The 21,298-nt window shown below is 36.0% G+C and overlaps 1 protein-coding gene across 1 annotated transcript; it reads right to left on the bottom strand.

The window, feature by feature from the left end:
- Nucleotides 1-344: 344 nt before the first annotated feature.
- Nucleotides 345-20,875, bottom strand: GCK72_017088 (uncharacterized protein; the record flags this gene model as incomplete). The annotated part of the gene is made up of 10 exons (XM_053731880.1): nucleotides 345-404; nucleotides 460-547; nucleotides 1,246-2,078; nucleotides 5,201-5,342; nucleotides 5,508-5,602; nucleotides 12,170-12,259; nucleotides 14,552-16,622; nucleotides 17,638-18,158; nucleotides 20,100-20,213; nucleotides 20,819-20,875. The coding sequence occupies 10 exons, from the start codon at nucleotides 20,873-20,875 to the stop codon at nucleotides 345-347; spliced, it is 4,071 nt and encodes a 1,356-aa protein (XP_053580793.1).
- Nucleotides 20,876-21,298: the final 423 nt, after the last annotated feature.

Raw genomic sequence — 21,298 nt, 5'->3', positions numbered from 1 at the left:
CTAGGTCAAAAAGTGGCAGAAACTGATGAGGAAATTCTAAATTCTAGAAAAATCAGATTTTCAGCACAAAAACATGCTGAAAATACTGCTCTTGACTCAAAAACAACATTTCTAATTCTAAATTCTAAGAAAAATGTGAAAAACACCCAATTTTTCAGTCAAAAAGCCATAATTTTGACTCGAAAATCAAAAAAAATCTCAGTTCTCATTGTCACTTTCTCAAAGGGAAAGTCATCTGTCACATCACTTTCTTCTAGTGAAGACGTCGTCATCAACCCAGCGCATAAGAGAATACAACACCCCTCTCCGAATAAACCGGACACGACGTATTGAGAGATATCAATCTATTTGTGAGTAACAAAAGTATCTGCTTGAGAGGCGGAAGGAAATGGATGATGTCGACGCTTTCAGAATATTTTTAACACTGCTGAATCTGAAAATTTTCAGGCTGAAACTTACGAAGACAGTCTGCGATTCGCTGAAACGAAGTTGTTGTTGAAGACGTTCGATTTCCAGATTTTGATTTGTGAGCATACGGGTGAGGTTTCTGAAAATCGTGCGAGTTTATGAGAATTTCGTCAAATTTAGGAAATTTTCGAACAAAGAAAACCGAATTTCCAGTTTTTCCGACCAAAAATATAAAGTCAACTTTCATGAAAACTAGAACGAATTTCAGACTTTTCCGGACAAAAACAGCATTTTGGATGAAAAATTTTCGATTTTTTCTTCAAAAATTGAAAAATTTCCAGTCAAATTTTATGAAAATTCAGCGTTTTCTGATATTTTTACACGAATTTTCCAGTTTTTCGGACAAAAATCCACGAATTTTTGGATATTTTATTAGCTGGGCATTTTAATTACAACTGCTGCGCCCCACCGCAAACGTGAGAGTATCGGCGAGAGAGACGCAGAGTTTTTTCTCGCGCCGACACAGGTTTTCACAGTTTTTGACCTATTTTTGCTGTTGTTTATAAAATTTTACAAAAAACTTCTGAAAATAGCGAGGATATCTCAAAAACTGTGTCGGTGCGAGGGAAAAACTCTGCGTCTCTCGCCTACATTCTCTAGTTTACAGTGGGGCGCAGTTGTAAGAGAGGGTGAGCTGCTAATAAAAAATTGGCCAATTTCCACTGAAATGTTATGAAATTCGACGTTTTCCGATATTTTTTTCAAGTTTTTCGGCCGAAATTTTCCGAATTTCCCACTTTTTCACTTCAAAATTTCAGTTTTCGGGCTGAAACTCACTCAGCCAAATTCTTCAAATGTCGACACTGCCGCTCAATACACAAATCCTCTTCCAAATCCGCCGCACTACTTCCATCCTCCGAATCCGCTCCAGAGCAATGCCCCGAGTCAGGTCTCGGTGATCTCCGATATCCACTACTTCCAGCGACAGATTGTCTCTCAAAATGACTAGACAACATGGATCTCAACTCGACAGCCTCATCCCTCAATCTCTCGTTCTCCTCCATAATCCTCTCAAACACCGAATGAGTTGCTCCATTCTGTCCGCTAACAATTCGTTCCATATCATTCTTAAGCCTATTATAAGCTCCCTCCAGCTCTCCAACGCGAATCGATTCGAACGCCTTCAGTGACGTCTTCTTATCAAGCGTCTCGATAAGAGTGGACGCCTCGAGAATCGCCTTCATTCGCTCCGTTTCTCGTTGACAATGCTCATTTCGTTGCCGCAAATCGTTGATCATTCTCAGTTGTTCGAAAGTGATAGCCATGTTGTCAAGAAGGGATTCAGGCGATCCACGTGGAGCAGTTTCAGCAGTAAACGAGCCTGTCAACTGACTCAAATTCGAAGTGGTCCTCGAGCAACCGTCCTCATCTCTCAACTTCTTGGGACTCGATCTTTTCTGGAATGTACTTGACTCAAACAAATCAACATTCTTCATCAGCTGTTCTCTCATCGCGACGACTTCCGAGTCGAGAGCATGACGGGCGGCGCGTTCCGTTTGCAACTCCGCCTCCATCTTCTGTCGTTCAGTCTCCCATTGCTGACGATCGGTACGGGCCTTCTCGAGTTGCTCCGTGAGCTCGGCGATGGCTTGTCCAGATTCTGATTGCATCTGGAACTTGGGAAAAGGGGTTAGGATGAGAAAAACCGGAGAAAAGATGGATTTTTGCGAGTTTTCTATTGAGAAAATCTTTTTTTTTTTGCATCTCCGATCCTGAAGAATCAAACTTCGCTATAAATCCAAAAATTGCGATTTTCTGCTCTAGGATCCCAAAGATATTCTGTAACAACACAGAATCAAATCTCGCTGAAAATCCGAAAAATCGAGATTTTCAGCCAAAAATGTATTTTTCAAAGCAGTTTTTATAGAAACATATTTAGATTTTCAGCTCGAAAGTATCACTTTTCATGGGTTTTTAGCTGGTAAATTGGTTTTTTTTAATACAAAAATCCAGATTTTCAGCTCGAAAATTGTCTGAAAATCTGCTTTAGCATCCCAAAGATATTCTGTGACATTACAGAACCAAAAATCCAAAAGAAAACCATTTCGATCATGAGGATTCCATTTCCGCATTCGAAACTAACCGAATCCTTACAGAAAACGAGTTATGGCTCAAACAAAACTCGATTACTGTTAGAATTCTGCTGATACTGATTGCAAAAATTGAATTCTCATGATCGATATAGTGTTCTATCAGATTTATGGCAAAATTAAATTTAATTCCGCGAAATCACAAAATGGGACCCTAGATCACATTTTCAGACAATTTTCGAGATGAAACTCTCAATTTTCTATGAAAAATCCGATTTTCCAGCTAAAAAACTGCTAAAAAGTGGCATTTTCTCATCGAACAGAGCCTAAGAAAGTGGCAAAAAACAAAAAAATAATTCAATTGTTCTCTGCTGTGGCTCTAACTATCATGATGGCTGGTAATTAAGCTGAAATTGAAAAGTGACGTTTTTTTGTTATTCTCCTAACAAAAGATGCCATAAAAGTAGGGAGAAAACTCACATTTGCACTAAAAACAAAAGAAAGGAAATGAGATTTTTAAAAGTTTCATTAGAAAAGAAGATTTTCATTAAATCTTTTGATCAAAATGTCACGGATTTAGGCTCCGCCTCCTACGCTAGATTACATCATCTGACTGAAACATCAAGTTTTATGGTTCTAGGGGGTCAAAAAACGCACGAATCTTCGAGTTTTTTCGGGGAAAATCTTCGATTTTCCTGGAATTCTTTTACTTCAAATTTTCAGATTTTGAACAAACTCGCTATAAATTTGAAAGAATAGCATTTCGAACATGAGGATTCCATTTCCGCACACAAAACTAGCCGAATCCTGACAGGAAACGAGTTGTGGCTCGAAAAAAACTTCGTAAATTGATTTCTGTCAAAATTCCGCCGATTCTGATTGCAAAAATTGGAATTCTCATGATCGAAATGTGTTCTATCGGACTCAAATAAGTTTCATTAAATATTTTAATCAAAATGTCACGGATTTAGGCTCCGCCTTCTACGCTAGATTACATCATCTGATTTCAAGGGGTTCAAGGGATCAAAAAACCAAATTTAGGCTCCGCCCACTCCACATAATTTGACTTAAACTACAAGTTTGAGGGCGAACGAGTCCAATTTAGGCTCCGCCCACTTCACGCCATCTGATTCAGAATAGCGAGATTTTTTTTCATAAAAATGTCAAAAGAAACATAAAAATTGTGGAAAAACGACACCGTGTTTGTGTCTCTGTGTCTTCTAATCCCTTCCTTCTCCTCTACTCATCATTTATGTATTTACTCATTGTGAGTAGAGCAAAGCGAGCCGCCGACTACCCGAACTACAACAGCTAACTCTCAGAGAAACATTTGTGATGAAAAAATGGAGAACTTGTGGGGAGTTTCAACAAAGGCGCAAACACTGGGAGAAGCTGGAGAAGCTAATGAGAAAGTTGGTCACATTAGGGGACACGTTTTATGACTGATCGGGGACTTTTTCAGAGAGAAAATTGAGAATTTTTGAGATGGGAACGTCATCTGGGGAAGTTTTTTGAATTTTTTCAAGAAAAATCGAAATTTTTAGAAGAAATCCTACTAGAACGTCATCTGGAGCATAATCATAGTTAGCATTACTAAAATAGAATTTTGCAAGTTTATAACTAACTTTTCAAACTAAAAACTCTTTTTTTTGAGCTCAAAATTGTGTTTTCAGCCTGAAAACTGCAATATTTTGAGCTAAAACAGCATTTTTTGAGCTGAAAAATCAGTGTTCAGCAGTCAGGAATCAATTTATGAGCTGAACATTGACTTTCAGAATATAATTATTTTTATATCTAAAGTCCACTTAAAACTGGTTTTCTGGCTCAAAATTAGAATTCTGAGCGGAAAAATGAATCGATAGGACTGGAAAGATCCCAAAATGAGCCAAGTTACATTGGTTTTAAATTAACTTTTTATACAAAAACCGCAATATCCCTACTTGTTTTCACACAATTCGATTTCTTAAAACGGATTCAGAATCCTCACGTCTTCAGGATCAACTAGATAATTACTGTTTCGAAAGTTGAAGACGTGAGGATTCTGAGTCCGCTATCAGAATTCAGAAAACGTCAAAAGGAGCAGAAATACTGTAACTCTGTCCATTCTGAATATATTCAAAATCTGAAAACGTATTTTTATTTTCAGAATCCTCACGTCTTCAGCTTCGAATTCATTTATATTAAATAGAATTCCTATAGTTGATCCTGAAGACGCGAGGATTCTGAATCCGTTTTCAGATTTTGAATATATTCAGAATGGACAGAGTTACAGTATTTCTGCTCCTTTCGACGTTTTTCGAATTCTGATAGCGGATTCAGAATCCTCACGTCTTCAACTTTCAATATAGAAATTATCTAATTGATCCTGAAAACGTGAGGATTCTGAATCCGCTATAAGAATTCATAAAACGTCAAAAGGAGCAGAAATACTGTAACTCCGTTCATTCTGAATATTTCCAAAATCTGAAAATGGATTCAGAATCCTCATGTCTTCAGCTTCAATTTGAGAGCTAATTGATGACTTTCAGATGATTAGGAAGCTGAATGCATAAGGATTCTGAAGTTCAGAATCTGAACCCATTCTCAAAATTTGAATATTGATTTTCCGCCGTACAGACCGATACTCTCTGTATTTCTGCACTATTCAAATGTTGAGATAAGATATCTGAATCCTATTTTTTCCCATTTCAGTAATTTTTTACCTGTTCCAATCGACTCTGCAAATCCACCACTTTCGTCTCCATTCCACCACGTTGAGCCTCTTTCAGATCGCATTCCGTCTCAAGTCGCTCCACCTCCTCCTGAAGCACTTCCACTCGGTGTCGTGCTTCGAGAAGCGTCAATCTTCAACAATTATTCATTTTCTCTTATTAGCTCAGCACAGTTCTTACAACCGCGCTCCATCGAAATGCCCTTTCTCTGAGTCTCTCAATTTCGCTCTCAATTTTCTTGGGTTTCGGTAGAGCGCGGTTGTAAGAAGCGTGTCGTGCTAATAAAATCAAAACGTACCTCTCCGCTTCCATCATGGCCAACTCGGCCTTTGTCTTCTCGAGATCCTTGCTCTTCGTCGTCAACTTCTCCGTCTCTTCTTTGGTTCGTGCGTTCTGAAATTAGATGGAATGATTGTTGTGGTGGTAGTGGTCATGGCTATCTGGACGACACGCAGGTGATCGAATTAAAATGTAATCAAGAGAAAGAGAGAGAGAGAGAAACAAGTTTACCGCCGTCCATTGCGTGGATCACCTAGTTCTCTTTTTAATTTCGTCAAATTGGAAACAATTTGGAAAAACAATTATAGTTATTTAATTGTTACTATCGGAAGGGATGGAAAATTATAGAAGACTTTTCCTTTTTTGCGGTTTTTTAGGTAGAAAATCGTGTTTCTAGGTCCAAAAAGTTTTTAAAAACTTGGTTTTTACTAGAAAAATAGAGATTTTCAGCTCTAAAATTGTCTGAGAATTTGCTCTAGGATGCCATTAAGATACTCTTCAAGTTTGAGGAATCAAGGAATTGCCAGCTGAGTTGAGGTCAGTAAAATTCAAAATTCTTCAGAAAAAACGCTGAAAATCTAGATTCTAGATGCTATAACTCATCTGAAAGTACCCATCTGAAATTTTCGAAAATCGCTCATCTGGACGGTTTCAGATATCTCATACAAGTTTCAGACGATTCTAATGACAAAATCCTAGTTTTTTTTAAATCACCGGAATATGCGGAATTTTGAGATTTTGAAATCTATAACTCATCTGAAAATACCTATAGAATGCTGAAATTTCGAGAATTAGTTATTTGGATGATTCTGGTTATCTCATATGAGTTTCAGACAATTCTAATCTCTAAATCCTAGATTTTTCTTGTTTCATGAGTCGTAACCAGTTAGAAATGCTGATGTTTAGCAATGATTTACCTGATATTCTTACAAAATTATCCAAAAAGTGTTCCAACTCACTAGACACTTCTCACAGAGTTATGACATCTAGAATCTGAAATTTCAGCGATTTCGGGGTATTTCTAGAGCTAGTGACTCTAGAAATACACTAAAATCACTGAAAATTCCGATTCTAGATGTTCTAACTTTTCTTTTTAGCTAATTAACTCTAAAAATACACGAAAATCGCTGAAATTTCAGATTCTAGATGTCACAACTCTGTGAGAAGTGTCTAGTGAGTTGGAAGACCAATTTGTACATTTTGTGAAAATTTCAGACAAATCGGAGCTCAAAATCAAGCAGGAAACGACTCAAAATAGAGCAGAAGCTAGGATTGGAATAGTTTGAAACTCTATATATCGAAGTTTCAGCATTCTATAGGTATTTTCAGATGAGTTATAGAATTCGAAATCTCGAAATCTCGAAATTCCGAAGATATCGGTTCAAAACCGTTTTCAGCAAAAATTTTGAGCTCAAAACTCAGAATTTCAGAAACGATTCTCCCACACTCTCTGCGTCTCCTCCTCCCTCCTCTAGTGCCAACAAAATCCCATAGCTATCAATCTTGTGAACGCCAAAAAAAGGGCTATGGGAGGTATCTCTCCTCTTAAATGGCATTCTCATACCAACAAAAAAGAGAGAATGTTCGTTTTTCCTTGATGGAGAGAGAGAGGAAGGAAACGAGATTTCAAGTGGAGAAGACGACGAAGATGGAGAAGTCAAACAATGATGGGCGGCGGAGAATAAAAAAAAACGTAGTTTGTCGAGAGATCACATTATCAGCATCTTCTCATCTAAACAATGCTAATTAGGCTAATTAGGATCAAAAACAGGAAAAACGATTAAAAGTTCAATCGTCTTGACACAGATGGTGTGTAAAGGTGATGGGAATGTACAGAAAAATGATTTGCGGTTGACTGAAAAACTGATTTCAGGCATATTGGAAACTCTCATAAAGGAAAATCCTCTCACCATCAGCTCTAGAAATACACAAAAACGCTGAAATTCCAAATACTAGAAGTCATAACTCTGTGAGAAGTGTAGTCAGTTGGAAAACTTATTAGGACATTATGTGAGAATTTCAGACAAATCGGAGCTCAAAATCAGCATGTTAAGCTGGAAACGAATCACAATAGAAGATAAGCTAGGTTAACTGTCACGTACATTCGCACGATTATCTAATCACATAGCTTCAAGATGTGATCTAGACGGTTATAGCATTTTAAATTAAAAAAAAACATCTTGAAATTCCAGTTATTTTATACTAAAATATAGAACAATTCTTCACTTTTATACGGACAGTTCTAGCTCTTCGAAAAGAAAAATGTCAAATTTCAGCCATTTTTCCAGTCAGAAATGATGAAAATATACTATTTTCTGGATTTCAAAGAGCTGGAAATAGTTATCAACTACAGTAATGAAGATCAAGGCTTCTAGCCGTTCGAAATTCAGCATTTTTTGAGTTAAAGTTCACATTTTTCAGTGTCAAATAACTGAAAATGTTTCAACTTCAAAACGCTATAAACACGCCTTGAGAAGGAACTTATGTGACTATCTGATAACGAAAATCTCCAAATCACCTCTTCTCGTGCGAAGAACTAATAAATCTTCTTTGGAGGTCAACTATTTGTGAGAAACTAGCAGAAAAGAGAAGCCAAAACGAAATATATTCAGAGAGTGAAAGAGAACGGATACGAAATTTCTCTTCAAAACTGTTCGTGGGAAAACTAATGGCACTGGCCACGCCACACAGGTGGTGGTTATCATCTCGCGTTTTCTCACCTCCCAAACGAAAAATCGACGGCAATTTTTTGTTCAAATAAACTGTCATCTCTGCGGGTGGCGGTGCCCAGAGGGCGATTGATATGTATTGATACAACCTGCTCCTCTATAGCGTATCCGTGATTTCCGGACTTTTCACTTTTTGTGAACGCGAAGGGGCTCACGTGTAAGTGATAGGTGGTCACACGTGGTGATACGTCAGAGTATCATTAGGATCAAGTGGAGGGCAAGAGGGGTAAGGTATATATGGCTCCAAAGCTGACGACGTGAGGATTCTGAATCCGTTGTCAGATTTTTCAGAATCGCGAAATTCAGCTAGAATTTCAAGCAAAAGCTCGCCTTTTTTTGACAGTAAGTTTCACAAATTTATGATCAAAAAGAAATGGGATGTTTCCAGAAAAAATGATAAGGTGAAGAGGATTCTGAATCCGTTTTCAGATTTCTCAAAATCGCGAAATGAAAACAGTTCATTTTGCAAATTTACGAAATCTTGAAACAGATTCAGAATCCTCACGTCGTCAGCTTTCTAGTTATATCTGTTTCACCTCGATAAATTCAAGAATTTCAAGCCGTTTTTGACTGTGAGTTTCACAACTTTATGATAAAAAGAAATTGGATGTTTCCAGCAAACCTGTTATGACTAGAAAACTGAAGATGTGAGGATTCTGAATCCATTTTCAGATTTCTCAAAATCGCGAAACGAACTGAGTTATAGCACGGTTCATTTTGCAATTTTGCGAAATCCAAAAACAGATTCAGAATCCTCACATCGTAAGCTTTCGAGTCATATCCGTTTCAGCTGGAATTTCAAACAGAAGCTCGCCTTTTTTGACCGTAAGTTTCACAACTATATGATCCAAAAGAATATAGGTGTTTCCAGCAAACCTGTTATGACTAGAAAGCTGACGACGCGAGGTTTCTGAATCCGTTTTCAGATTTTGCAGAATTGCAACATAGATAGGTTCATTTTGCGATTATGGGAAATCTGAAAACGGATTCAGAATCCTCACGCCGTCAGCTTTCAGTTTTTGTTTCTGAAAACACCAAACTACCGAGGACGATGAAATTTCGAGCAGAAACTTCGGATTTTCGGGCTCAAGAAAATGTTTGCAAACACAACTTCTTAATATCTTTTCTCAACAAAAAAAGCATGAAGAAGGAAGCAAAAATCATTTTCGAACTCTCTCTCTCTCAAGTACGTCCGAGTGTGCTCCATAATATCATCATCATATTTGGATTGTCAAAAATCAGAGAAAAATGAGGCTGCTCACAAAAAAATAAGTTTCAAAGTGAGCACTTCTCAACTGATTTTTGTTTGTTAGCACAATGGATTGGAGATTCCAATGACTGTGTTCGTAACTTGTCTTTTGAGTTAAAAATGACTTTTAACATTGTTAAAAACTCAAAGATTAGGACCACAAAAAAAAATGAGCGATTTTGACTGAAAAATGCCATATTTTCGACATTTTTTGGGTCAAAATTGTCAAAATCTTCAAAATCCACCAAAAAACTTTCTTCCGGTGACAAATATCTGATATCTGGCGGAGCAACTGCCACCAGCCGACCAACATTTGATGATTAATGGGAGCAACTTTTGACATGGAACATGGGGACCTCTTGGAGACACCCGTTTTGAGAAAATATTCTAAAATTCTCTTCTCAAATTTTCTGAAGAGGAGGAGGCGGAGATGGAGAAGAAGAAGGAGAGTCCCATTGGGAGTTCACACCACAGAAAGAGAGTGAGAGCACAACACTGAATATTCACAAAAATACTCGAGTAGAGGGGGGCAATTGACTTTTTGAATAAGGGGGAAAAACAAAACAAAAAAGGTTGGGATAGGATAGCCGATTGAGCGAAAATTTCAGATTTTTTGAGAAATCTGGATAACTTTTTGAGTATTTATTTGAAGTTAAGAATGGGATATGGAAGTGATCGTGAGAAATCTAACTATGCATTATTAGCACGGCACGCTTCTTACAACGGCGCTCTACCGAAACTGAACAAAATTGTGTGCGAAATTGAGAGATTCAGGCATTTCGGTGGAGCGCAGTTGTAAGAACTGTGCCGGGCTAATAAGAAAAAGTCACTAAAATCTAGCTGAAAATGGACGAAACTGCACTAAAAATATAATTTTTTGAGAAGAAAATTCGAAGTTTTCCTAGAAAACTTTAAATTTCAGAGTCCAAATTAGGAAGTGGCGATTTCGATTTCAGAAAACGCATAAAATTGAACTGAAAAATCACAATTTTCAAGTCTACATACTCATTTCTCAGATAAATTTCGATTTTTTCATAAAAAATGTCTAACAATATCCTGTTATAGAACATTGAGATCACAAAAGAGAAAACTAGAAATCTTCCAAGAAATTGTCAAAAAAATAGGTTTTTTTCTAGATTCTCTACTAAAAACCCTGCTGATTTTGCTCATTTTTCACATGAATTTAGATTTTTTCAGTCCAAAAGTGAGAGATATGTAAAAGAATGCAGAAACACTATTTTTAAATCTTTTTTCCTTCAAAGAAGTCTAATTTTTCCGCTGAAAAATAGAGTTTATGCAAAAAATCTTTCTCTAAATGTAAAACTATTTTCAGACTGAAAAACTGACTTTTCGTCCCGAAATTCCAAGTATTTTCTACTGAAACTATGCTGAAATCTCTATCTAGCCTAGGTAATATCTACCAATTGAGAGGTGAGCAGTCAGTAGATCTTTTTTTGATTTTCAGACAAAAATTGGTGCAAATTTGACTATTTTTCGACTAAAAATTGAAATTTTCTGCCAATTTTCAGCTGAAATTTCATATTTTTCGACAGAAAATGATCCTATTGAATTTTCAAACATTCAAACCAGAATAAAAACTTCATGAGGTCAACAATCCAAAAGCGATTTGTTGCAAACATGGACATTCACAAAAAGCTTTTCTCCCTCAAAAAGTTGCATTCTCTGTATATCAAATATTCCGAAAAGAGCAAATAAAACAGATCGTAAAAGGGAGCAACAGCCGAATGTTGCCATTTTGACAAAACACAACAAAAAAAAGTTTGGTTTCCATTCATTTTGAGAGGGGGATTTTTGATTAAGAAGAAATCGAAGAAAGCACAAAATGTTTCTCTAATATTTGCTAATATTTTTTCGCCTCGCAAACAATAAGACAACATTTTTGCATGAGCTGATTGTCATCGGCTCCCTCTCTGATTGCAAACATTGCTTCTGTTGTATGCTCTTTGCTCAGAGAGAAAATTAGAGCATTTACTCGAAAAATGACTGAAAATTAGAGATTTTTTGACAAAAATTGACGATTTTCAGCCGAAAATTGACACTATTCAGACAAAAATTGACGATTTTCAGACAAAAATGACGATTTTCAGACAAAAATGAGTGATTTTCAGCAAAAAATTGATGAATTTCTGAGAAAAATTGACGATTGTCAGATAAAAATTGATGAATTTCAGACAAAAATTGACAATTTTAGACAAAAAATTGGCGAATTTCAGCAAAAAATTGACGATTTTCAGATAAAAATTGACAAATTTCTGAGAAAAATTAGCAATTTTTAGAAAAATTGGCGATTTTCAGACAAAAATTGATGAATTTCAGCAAAAAATTGACGATTTTACATAAAAAATTGAAGATTTTCAGATAAAAATTGACGATTTTCAGATAAAAATTGACGATTTTCAGACAAAAATGAGTGATTTTCAGCCAAAAATGAGCCATTTTCAGAAACAGATTTGCAAATTTTAGCCAAAAATAGCAATTGACTGGGAAAGATAGAAAATGAGAAATTTTCAGCTGAAATTTCACTTTTTTTTGTTGATAAAAATTGAAACTTTCTGTCAGAAAATGGCCATTTTTAAGCTAAAAATTGCATATTGATCAATCTAAAATGGGGGGAATTTTTGTCTGAAAATGATCAAATTTCGCTCGGAAATTTTAAATTTTCAGCCGAATTCTCAAACTTACAGCAATATCCAATCGCATCTGCAACTCGATGATCTTATTCTCGAGACCAGTGTTCAACTTCTGGAGATGTCCCACCGAACGGGCTTCTATCTGGAATATTATAGGGGTTTTTGGGGAGTGATATTGACGATTTTCAGCCAGATTTAGAAGAATTCTGCCAAAACAATGTTCAGATTTAGACAAGTATGCGAAATTTCGAAAGTTTTCGAGCAAATTTTCAGAATTTTTCAAATAATTCAGACGATTTTCAAAGGAATTTCGACGATTGATTTTCATCCAAATTTTACATTATTCCAGCAAAAATCAAGCATTTTTGATCGAAAATAAAGAAAATTCAGAGGATTTCCAACAATTTTTTGAAAAATTTATAATTTCGAGCTGAATTCAGATGGATTCAGACGATTTTTAGAAAAAATTCCAAACGAAAATTAGATTTCTTCAACAAAAAAAATGAGCTGAAATTCCATTATTTCGAGCCAAATTTTGACAATTTTCAGCCAAATTTTGACAATTTTCAACAAAATTTTGACGATTTTCAGCCAAATTTTACCGATTTTCAGCCAAATTGTAACGATTTTCAGCCAATTTTCAGCCAAAATTTGACAATTTTCAGCCAAATTTTAGCGATTTTCAGCCAAATTTCAGCCAAATATTGACAATTTTCAGCCAAAATTTAGCGATTTTCAGCCAAATTTCAGCCAAAATTCAGCGATTTCCTTCCAAATTTTAGCGATTTTCTGCAGAATTTCGACTACACTGCCCGACATAAATATAGAGCCACTTGTGATTATCAACTATCTCACAAAAATGATGATACTTCAGGAAGTTTTCAGAACGGCAAAAATATACATTTGTGAACTCCAAAATGTTGCATGCAAAACATTTTAACTCTACCTCTTTGTTTTTGGAAAAATCGAAAAAATGTGAAAAATGGCTTCAATCTATCCGACATAAGTATAGAGCCACTCACAAAAAGTGTCAAAAATGAGATAATCACAAGCTAAAAATATTGAATTCGGAATCTTCTTTGAAAGTTAAGTTGGTTAGAGATATTTCTCCAACATTTTCAGTTGAAAACTTTTGAGAAAAATGAGAATTTCTGCAAATTTTCAAGCCACTCCATTTTCCGTTTGTTTTGTCCAAATAAGTTCTATCTATTATCTGATTTTTGTCTATATTGAGTGTGTAACTCATGAATTAAGGTTTAATAAAGTTTTTGTGAACATTTGAATTCTTTTGAACAACTTAGGTTGTCTCAAATCAGAAAAGTCGGAAACTTTTTGAAATTTTGCCTGCATTTACATCGAAATTTCTGGTATTTTCCATTTTAACTAATTTTTTTTGCTTGTCAAACACCGAACTGGTCTTGTTGTTTCGTTTATCAACATTTTTCGTGAATTAGCTCTACTGTAAATCTGCAAAAAAAAGTAGCAACATGAATTTTCACCTGTATCGTACAGAGGGTATATTTTTAGCTCTGGTAAAAAGTGCAACGCCTTCAGTAAAATTTTGAAAATGCAACAAATCTGTGATAATAACAATGATTTATGCTGAATTATTGTCATAATTGCTCATTGAATGAATTTTAAATTATCTGATGATTTTGCTTCAACTTTTCTGATCTAAAATTTCATGTTGTTACTTTTTTTGCAGATTTACAGTAGAGCTAATTCACGAAAAATGTTGATAAACGAAACAACAAGACCAGTTCGGTGTTTGACAAGCAAAAAAAATTAGTTAAAATGGAAAATACCAGAAATTTCGATGTAAATGCAGGCAAAATTTCAAAAAGTTTCCGACTTTTCTGATTTGAGACAACCTAAGTTGTTCAAAAGAATTCAAATGTTTACAAAAACTTTATTAAACCTTAATTCATGAGTTACACACTCAATATAGACAAAAATCAGATAATAGATAGAACTTATTTGGACAAAACAAACGGAAAATGGAGTGGCTTGAAAATTTGCAGAAATTCTCATTTTTCTCAAAAGTTTTCAACTGAAAATGTTGGAGAAATATCTCTAACCAACTTAACTTTCAAAGAAGATTCCGAATTCAATATTTTTAGCTTGTGATTATCTCATTTTTGACACTTTTTGTGAGTGGCTCTATACTTATGTCGGATAGATTGAAGCCATTTTTCACATTTTTTCGATTTTTCCAAAAACAAAGAGGTAGAGTTAAAATGTTTTGCATGCAACATTTTGGAGTTCACAAATGTATATTTTTGCCGTTCTGAAAACTTCCTGAAGTATCATCATTTTTGTGAGATAGTTGATAATCACAAGTGGCTCTATATTTATGTCGGGCAGTGTATAAACAAGCATTTCTGATCAACTTCTCCCAAATCTTTGCTCTTTTCAGCAGCAATAAAACTCTGACCTTGAGTTCTCTCAACCTTCGCTTCGCCAACCATTTCCTAACAGCACACTGAACCATGACCACCTTCCGTCTCTTCGCAATTTGCTCTCTTCTCGCCGCGTATCCACGCCACGCCGATTGAATTGTGATCGCCGACTTCTCGTAACGCAGTTTCTCCACATATCTTCGGACTCTCTGAGCTTTAAATGCCGCCTGAATTCCAATCGTCGCATTTCGAATTCTCTCGTAATTTCGACGCTCCAAGAATCCACGGGTAGCCGATTGCATTGTAATAACAGCGCGATGCATTTGCAGATATTTGATCCTTCTAAACGCCAAGAACGCCTTCAGTGAAGCTTGAACAATCAGAAGAGATTTCCTCATCGTCTCATACTTTCGTCTCGCCACGAATCCCTTCCACGTCTTCTGAATCATCGTCGCCGCAACAGCAAGGGTATCCAATCGGACTCGCTCGAGCACCGCAACTTGTCCAGTTCTCAAGAAGATTTTCGTCTTTCCCACAGCATATTTTCCCTCTTCCAGACACTGTTGACACGCCAACTCTGCGAATCTCTTCGGTGAATCCCTCCAGATCGCCGCTTCTTTCGTGTAGAGCACCCGGTATCGTCGTGCGAATTCCTCATAAGGATAGCGAGACGGGAATCCGGCTGCGGAGATTCGGACGGTTTCGAGGACTCCACAAGCTCTCAATTGTTGTATAGCACGCTTCGGCTCAAACTCAAATTCAATCTTGCTATCGTTCGGCTTGATACATCTAACATAATGTGGGCGTGTCGAGCAGAGCACTTGCATCAACTCTTTCAGTGAATCCCTGAATTGACTAGCGACAGTTTTCTTGGTGGTCCGTTTTCCAGGGGTTCCAGTGGCTCCATTTGCTCCAGAAGACACGGCAGCCGGTCCAATAACAGTTCTCATCATCTGAAACCTCGACGCCACCACTACATCCAGCAGTTGCTCTCCAATAGCATCCCGATTCTTCTCCACAAATCCATCAGTACTGTAAGTGACGTCCGCCGCAAAGTGTCTCACAATAAAATCGTTACTCCGCACTTTTGGATACGCCAATTGTGGATTCCTCTTCAATTCCGTACTATTCTTCAACTGACTCAACCAATCCGCATCGCTCCCGTTCAAACGTTTACACTGCTCATCCAGCAAGTTGATCATTCCAACTGGTCCCTCAATCAGATCGATTGCCGGCTGATTATCGTGGAAATCCACTCGGACCCATTCGATTTCCTCCCGAACATATTCCTCTTGTTCCAACTTGAAAACGTGTTGATTGAATTGTTGTTGAAGTTTCTCGTTGGCGTAATTAATGGAAAACTGTTCGAATGAGTTGATATCAAACGTCTCGAATCCATAGATATCTAGGACGCCGATAAAGCGATCGGAGCGTTTTTTACTTGGCGATGACGCCTTTTCCTTGTCATTCAACGCCTCATTAATCTTCTCAACGAGCCATCCAAACAGATGCGCGTATAACATCTTCGTGAGAGCATCCCTGGATCTCACAGCTTCATTCTTCGTCAACGGCTTCGTCACGACTTCATTAACCGCTCGAATCTCTCGTCTCGTCAGCCAAACTCTCAAATCTCCTTCGCTAATCTCCCACATCTCTCTACACAATCTTGAGATTTCCTGAGCGGATTCAGGGGACACTGCCGACGACGACTCTCCATTCTCGAAGTGAACATTGCCGAGAAGTAGAAGACCTGCGAGAAGACGGAACACTTCGGAGATCTGTTTTCCATCGAATCCGAGCATCTGGAGCGCTTTGAGAAGTTCCTCGAAATCTGCACGATCGTCAACTCCAGGAATCCGACTGTCACCTCCTTGAGTCAAGTATCCGTAAGCTTCGCACGGTCCCAGATGAAGATCTTTGAGTACCGGATGATTTCGGGCGGCGCACATCTGATAGAAGACGTGATAATTTCGCTCGCCGCCTGCTTGGAACACTAGACGACTCTTCTCCAGAAGGTACGTCTTCATTTCCGCTCCGATGATTCGACGGCCACGTTCGCAGAAATTGATTTGTATGAACTTTCCGAAGCGAGAGGAGTTGTCGTTTCTGGAAAAATAGGCAATTTTTGAGGGTTTGAGAAGGAAAATTGAGGAAAAATGTGGTATTTTGGTGGAAAAGTACCGAACATTTTGGAAAAATGACAGATTTTCATCGTTTTTTAACTTAATTTACAACAAAAATACCAATTTTCGGCATAAAAATGATTGAAAATGTGATAAAATCAGATTTCCTGCTCAAAAACATTGAAAAATATCGATTTCTGTCTATTTTTGATTGAATTTTCTGAATTTTCAATAGAAATTCGTCTGGAAAATGAGTTTTTGGGAAGAAAATGCCACATTTTTGGTCAAAATCTAAGACTTTTCAGGGTTTTCAGCTTTAAATGTGGTAAAAATTACGGTTTTTATAATATTTTACGTCTGAAAATGCCATTTTTAGTTAGAAAAACACATTTTCCATTTGAAAATGAGACTTCAGGAGTAGAAAAATGAGGAATTTCCTTATTTTAAGCCATAAAAATCGAAAACAAAAAAAGTTTTAAAAAATTTCTCTCTCCATTTACATTTTTTATGGAATAAAATCTTACATTTCTGGTCAAAATCTTCGTAATTTTCAGGGTTTTCAGCTTAAAAAGTGGGGAAAAATTAATTTTTGAGGAGTTTCAGAAAATTTTTTGTCTGAAAATGACATTTATAGTTCGAAAAACCCCGATTTTCATACGTTTTTCACTTGACAATGAGATTTCAGGGGTAGAAAAATGAGAAAATTTCAATTTTTTAACGAAAAACTTGGCAAAATGGCAGATTTTCATCTTTTGTTAACAAGAAAATCGGTTTTTTCAGCTAAAAACATTCAAGAAAGTGTCAAATTTTAGTTAAAATCTGTGAATTTTCAGGGTTTTCGGCTCAAAAAGTGGCGAAAATAACGATTTTCAGAAACATTTTTCGTTTGAAAATATCACTTTTAGTTCGAAAAACACCTTTTCCACATGAAAATAGGATTTCAGAGGTGGAAAATTGGAGAAAATCCCCTATTTTTTCATAAAATCTCTGCAATTTACCTGATAGTCTTGGCATTTCCAATAGATTCCATGATAGGATTACTAGCCAAAACTCTCGCTTCAATCGTCGTCCGTCCCTGATCACTTCTCGATCGACTCGCCGCCACCGAAGCCAGATATCTCATCACAAACTTGGCAGATACCGTCTTTCCAGCTCCAGACTCTCCACTCACAATAATCGATTGACTCTTTCCGAATGCACCCATATCGAAGTGAGCCTCCTCGGCGACTGCAAAGATGTGTGGATCCATTTCTCTCGCTGATTTTCCGGCTCCTTGATATACTTGAATGATTTCCTCTCGGTAGATGTGAGAACAATCTGCATATGGATTGATTGCGACGAGCACTATTCCACAGTAAGTGTATATCGATTGACTATTCACGAAACGGACTTGAAGATTGTGGAGAACCGCCGGCTCGTGAAGATACGAGAGCAACGTAAGATCATCTTTTCCGACGAGAAAGGCGGGGTTTCGGAGGAATGGAAGTTGCTCCAGGGAGGTGATGTCGTACTCCACCGTCTGGAATTATTCAATGAAAATGGGCAGTTTGAGAAGAAAACTTGATGAAAAATGTGATTTTTTGGTGGAAAAATACCGAAAAAGGATAATTTTTCAACGAAAAATTTGGCAAAATGACAGATTTTCATCGTTTTTTGACACAAAAATATATCAATTTTGGGCTGTAAAAGTGATAAAATCATATTTCCCGCTCATAAACATTGAAAAATATCAATTTCTGACTATTTTTGATTGAATTTTCTGAATTTTCAATAGAAATTCCGTCTGAAAATTGAGCGTTTGCGAAGAAAATGTCACATTTTTGGTCAAAATCTAAAAAATTTCAGGGTTTTCAGCTTAAAAAGTGGAAAAATTACGGTTTTTATAATATTTTACGTCTGAAAATATCATTTTTAGTTATAAAAGCATCGATTTTCATACATTTTCCATTTGAAAATGGGATTTCAGAGGCAGAATAATGAGAATTTTGAGGAGTTTCGGCTCAAAAAGTGGCAAAAGTCAAATTTTGAGTTAGAATCACTTTGAAAATTACAATTTTCAGAAACATTTTCGTCGGGTGATGTCGTACTCCACCGTATGGAATAATGGAAGAAATCGACTTTTAGAACGAAAATTCTTGAAAATTGTCATTTTTTCAGCCTTGATAAGTAGATTTTATTCAAAAATACACTCTAAACGTCAATTTTTCGTCGAAAATTCATTTTTCAATTCAAAAATGCCTAATTTGTTTGAAAAAATGAAAAAAGGACGATTTTTCGATGGACATTTTCTCGACTGTGTGGAAAAATGGAGGGAATCGATAGGAGAAATTGACTTTTAGAACGAAAATCCTTGAAAATTTGAAATTTTGATAAGAAAAATGTGAAAATTCACGAATTTTCATGCGGAAAAGAGCTATTTTACAACAAAAATATTCGAAAATCGGTATTTTCATCAAAAAACTGGTAATTTTCCCGATTTTTTAACGAGGAAACTGACAAGATGAATTTTTGAGATATTTCCGTAGTTTTTGGTGAAAAAATTGATGTCTTCAGAGTATTTTCAAGGAAAATCTTCGATTTTCGAAAAAACATCTTGAAAATTGAACTTAAAAAATAGTTTTATACAATAATCCACTCCAAACTCTATTAGCCGAGCATTTACATTACAACTGCGCTCCACCGCAAACGAGAGAGTATCGGCAAGAGTCGCAGAGTTTTTTCTGGCGCGAAACATATTTTCATCATTTTTGATCTATTTTCACAAGTTTTTTTAATTGTTTTGCCGATTTTCTGGATAAAATAATGAAAAATAGATCAAATATGGTGAAATTCTATTTCGCGCCAGAAAAAACTCTGCGTCTCTCGCCGATACTCTCGTTTGCGGTGGGGCGCAGTTGTAAGAAAAGGTGGGCCGCTAATAATTTTTCGACAAAAAGACCACATTTTTCCACTCAAAAACATCAAATTTCTTCATAAATCCATCCAAAACAGTAAATTTGTCTGAAAACTGGCTGGAAATCCCATTTTTCGATGAAAAATTATTGAAAAAGTCTATTTTCCAGCAAAAATCTTCAAGAATCTCGTTTTTATGAAGATTTTCGTTGAAAAATAGACTGTTTCCGTTGGATTTTTGAATAAATTTTATGTTTTTGAGTTGACAAATGTGATTTTTTTGAAGGTTTCTATCGAAAATCAGAATCTTTTGAATTTCATTTAAAAAATTACAAAATTATTTTTAAAAATGCAGTTTTGAACTGGAAAATGCGAAAAATATGTAGCCTTAGAGCGAAAAACTCAATTTTTTTTTGAAAAATCGAGAAAATTACCAGTTTTTATACGAAAATACCGATTTTCGCACAATTTTTCATCGAAAATATCAATTTTTCCGCATGAAAAAATCGCAAAATTTCACATTTTTCACATCAAAATTCCATTAAAATTCATCTGAAAACGCTCTTACCGTATCATCCTCCAATTTCAGTCTGACTTGTCTCGTCTGAAAACTGATATCCTCTTCGAGAACGCCACCGATCCATACGAGATGAGGGTGTCGGTGCCAGATTCGGGCTCCTTTCTAGAAGAAAAATGGGTTAATTTGAATGATTTTTCGAGTTTTTTCACCCAAAAATCGGATTTTTAGGTTGAAATTCGATAGAAAATCACGATTTTTTGATCAAAAAATGACGATTTGTGATCGAAAAATCGCATTTTAGAGTCAAAAATCCATAGAAAATGACGATTTTTGGTCGAAAAATGCGGACTTTCGATCGAAAAATTGCATTTTTAGCTAAAAATGGATAGAAAATGACAATTTTAGACACAAAAATCGCATTTTAAAGTCAAAAATCGGTTAAAAAATGACGTTTTTGATCGAAGAATGACCATTTTTAGTCGAAAAATCGCATTTTTAGGTAAAAATGGATAGAAAATGACGATTTTTGACCAGAAAATAACACTTTTTGATAGAAAAATCACATTTTAAAGTTAAAAATCTGTTGAAAATGACTGTTTTATCAAAAAAAAACGATTTTTTATGAAAAATTAACGATTTTTGATCGAAAAATGACGATTTTTAATCGAAAAATGACGATTTTTAATCGAAAAATTGCATTTTCAAGCTAAAAATCTATTGAAAATGACCATTTTCGTGTGATTTTTCTCAATTTTCCCCTCATTTACCTTATAATTTTGGACTGAGAATACTTGGCCTCTGCCAAGAGTGGCGCCTCCGTCCATTAGATGGGTTCAACTTGTTGTTCACTCTCGGGTGATATTGCAGGATTTCTGCTTTTGGTTCTGAAAATGGGCGGGAATTTGAATTATGAGAATTTCGGAGGGCGAGAGAAATACGAAAAATTGGAGAAAAAGGAAAAAAAAATTGGGAGTTTGAGAAGGAATATTGAGGAAAAATGGGGTATTTTGGTGGAAAAATAGTGAAAAATAAAAAATTTTCCATTAAAAATTTGACAAAATGACAGATTTTATTAGTTGCTTGACCTAATTTACAGAAAAAATGGGTGATTTCGGCTACAATCATTAAAAAAACAAGATTTTGGAAGCGAACAACACAAAAATAACAATTTTAAGCATAAAATGATTGAAAATGTGATAAAATGAGATTTCCAGGTCAAACTCATCGTTATGAGCTGAGAAATAGAT

Source organism: Caenorhabditis remanei, chromosome V, assembly GCF_010183535.1.
Source record: "Caenorhabditis remanei strain PX506 chromosome V, whole genome shotgun sequence".
In the NCBI taxonomy this organism is placed as follows: domain Eukaryota; kingdom Metazoa; phylum Nematoda; class Chromadorea; order Rhabditida; family Rhabditidae; genus Caenorhabditis; species Caenorhabditis remanei.
This window is presented reverse-complemented; position numbering and strand designations above follow the sequence as displayed.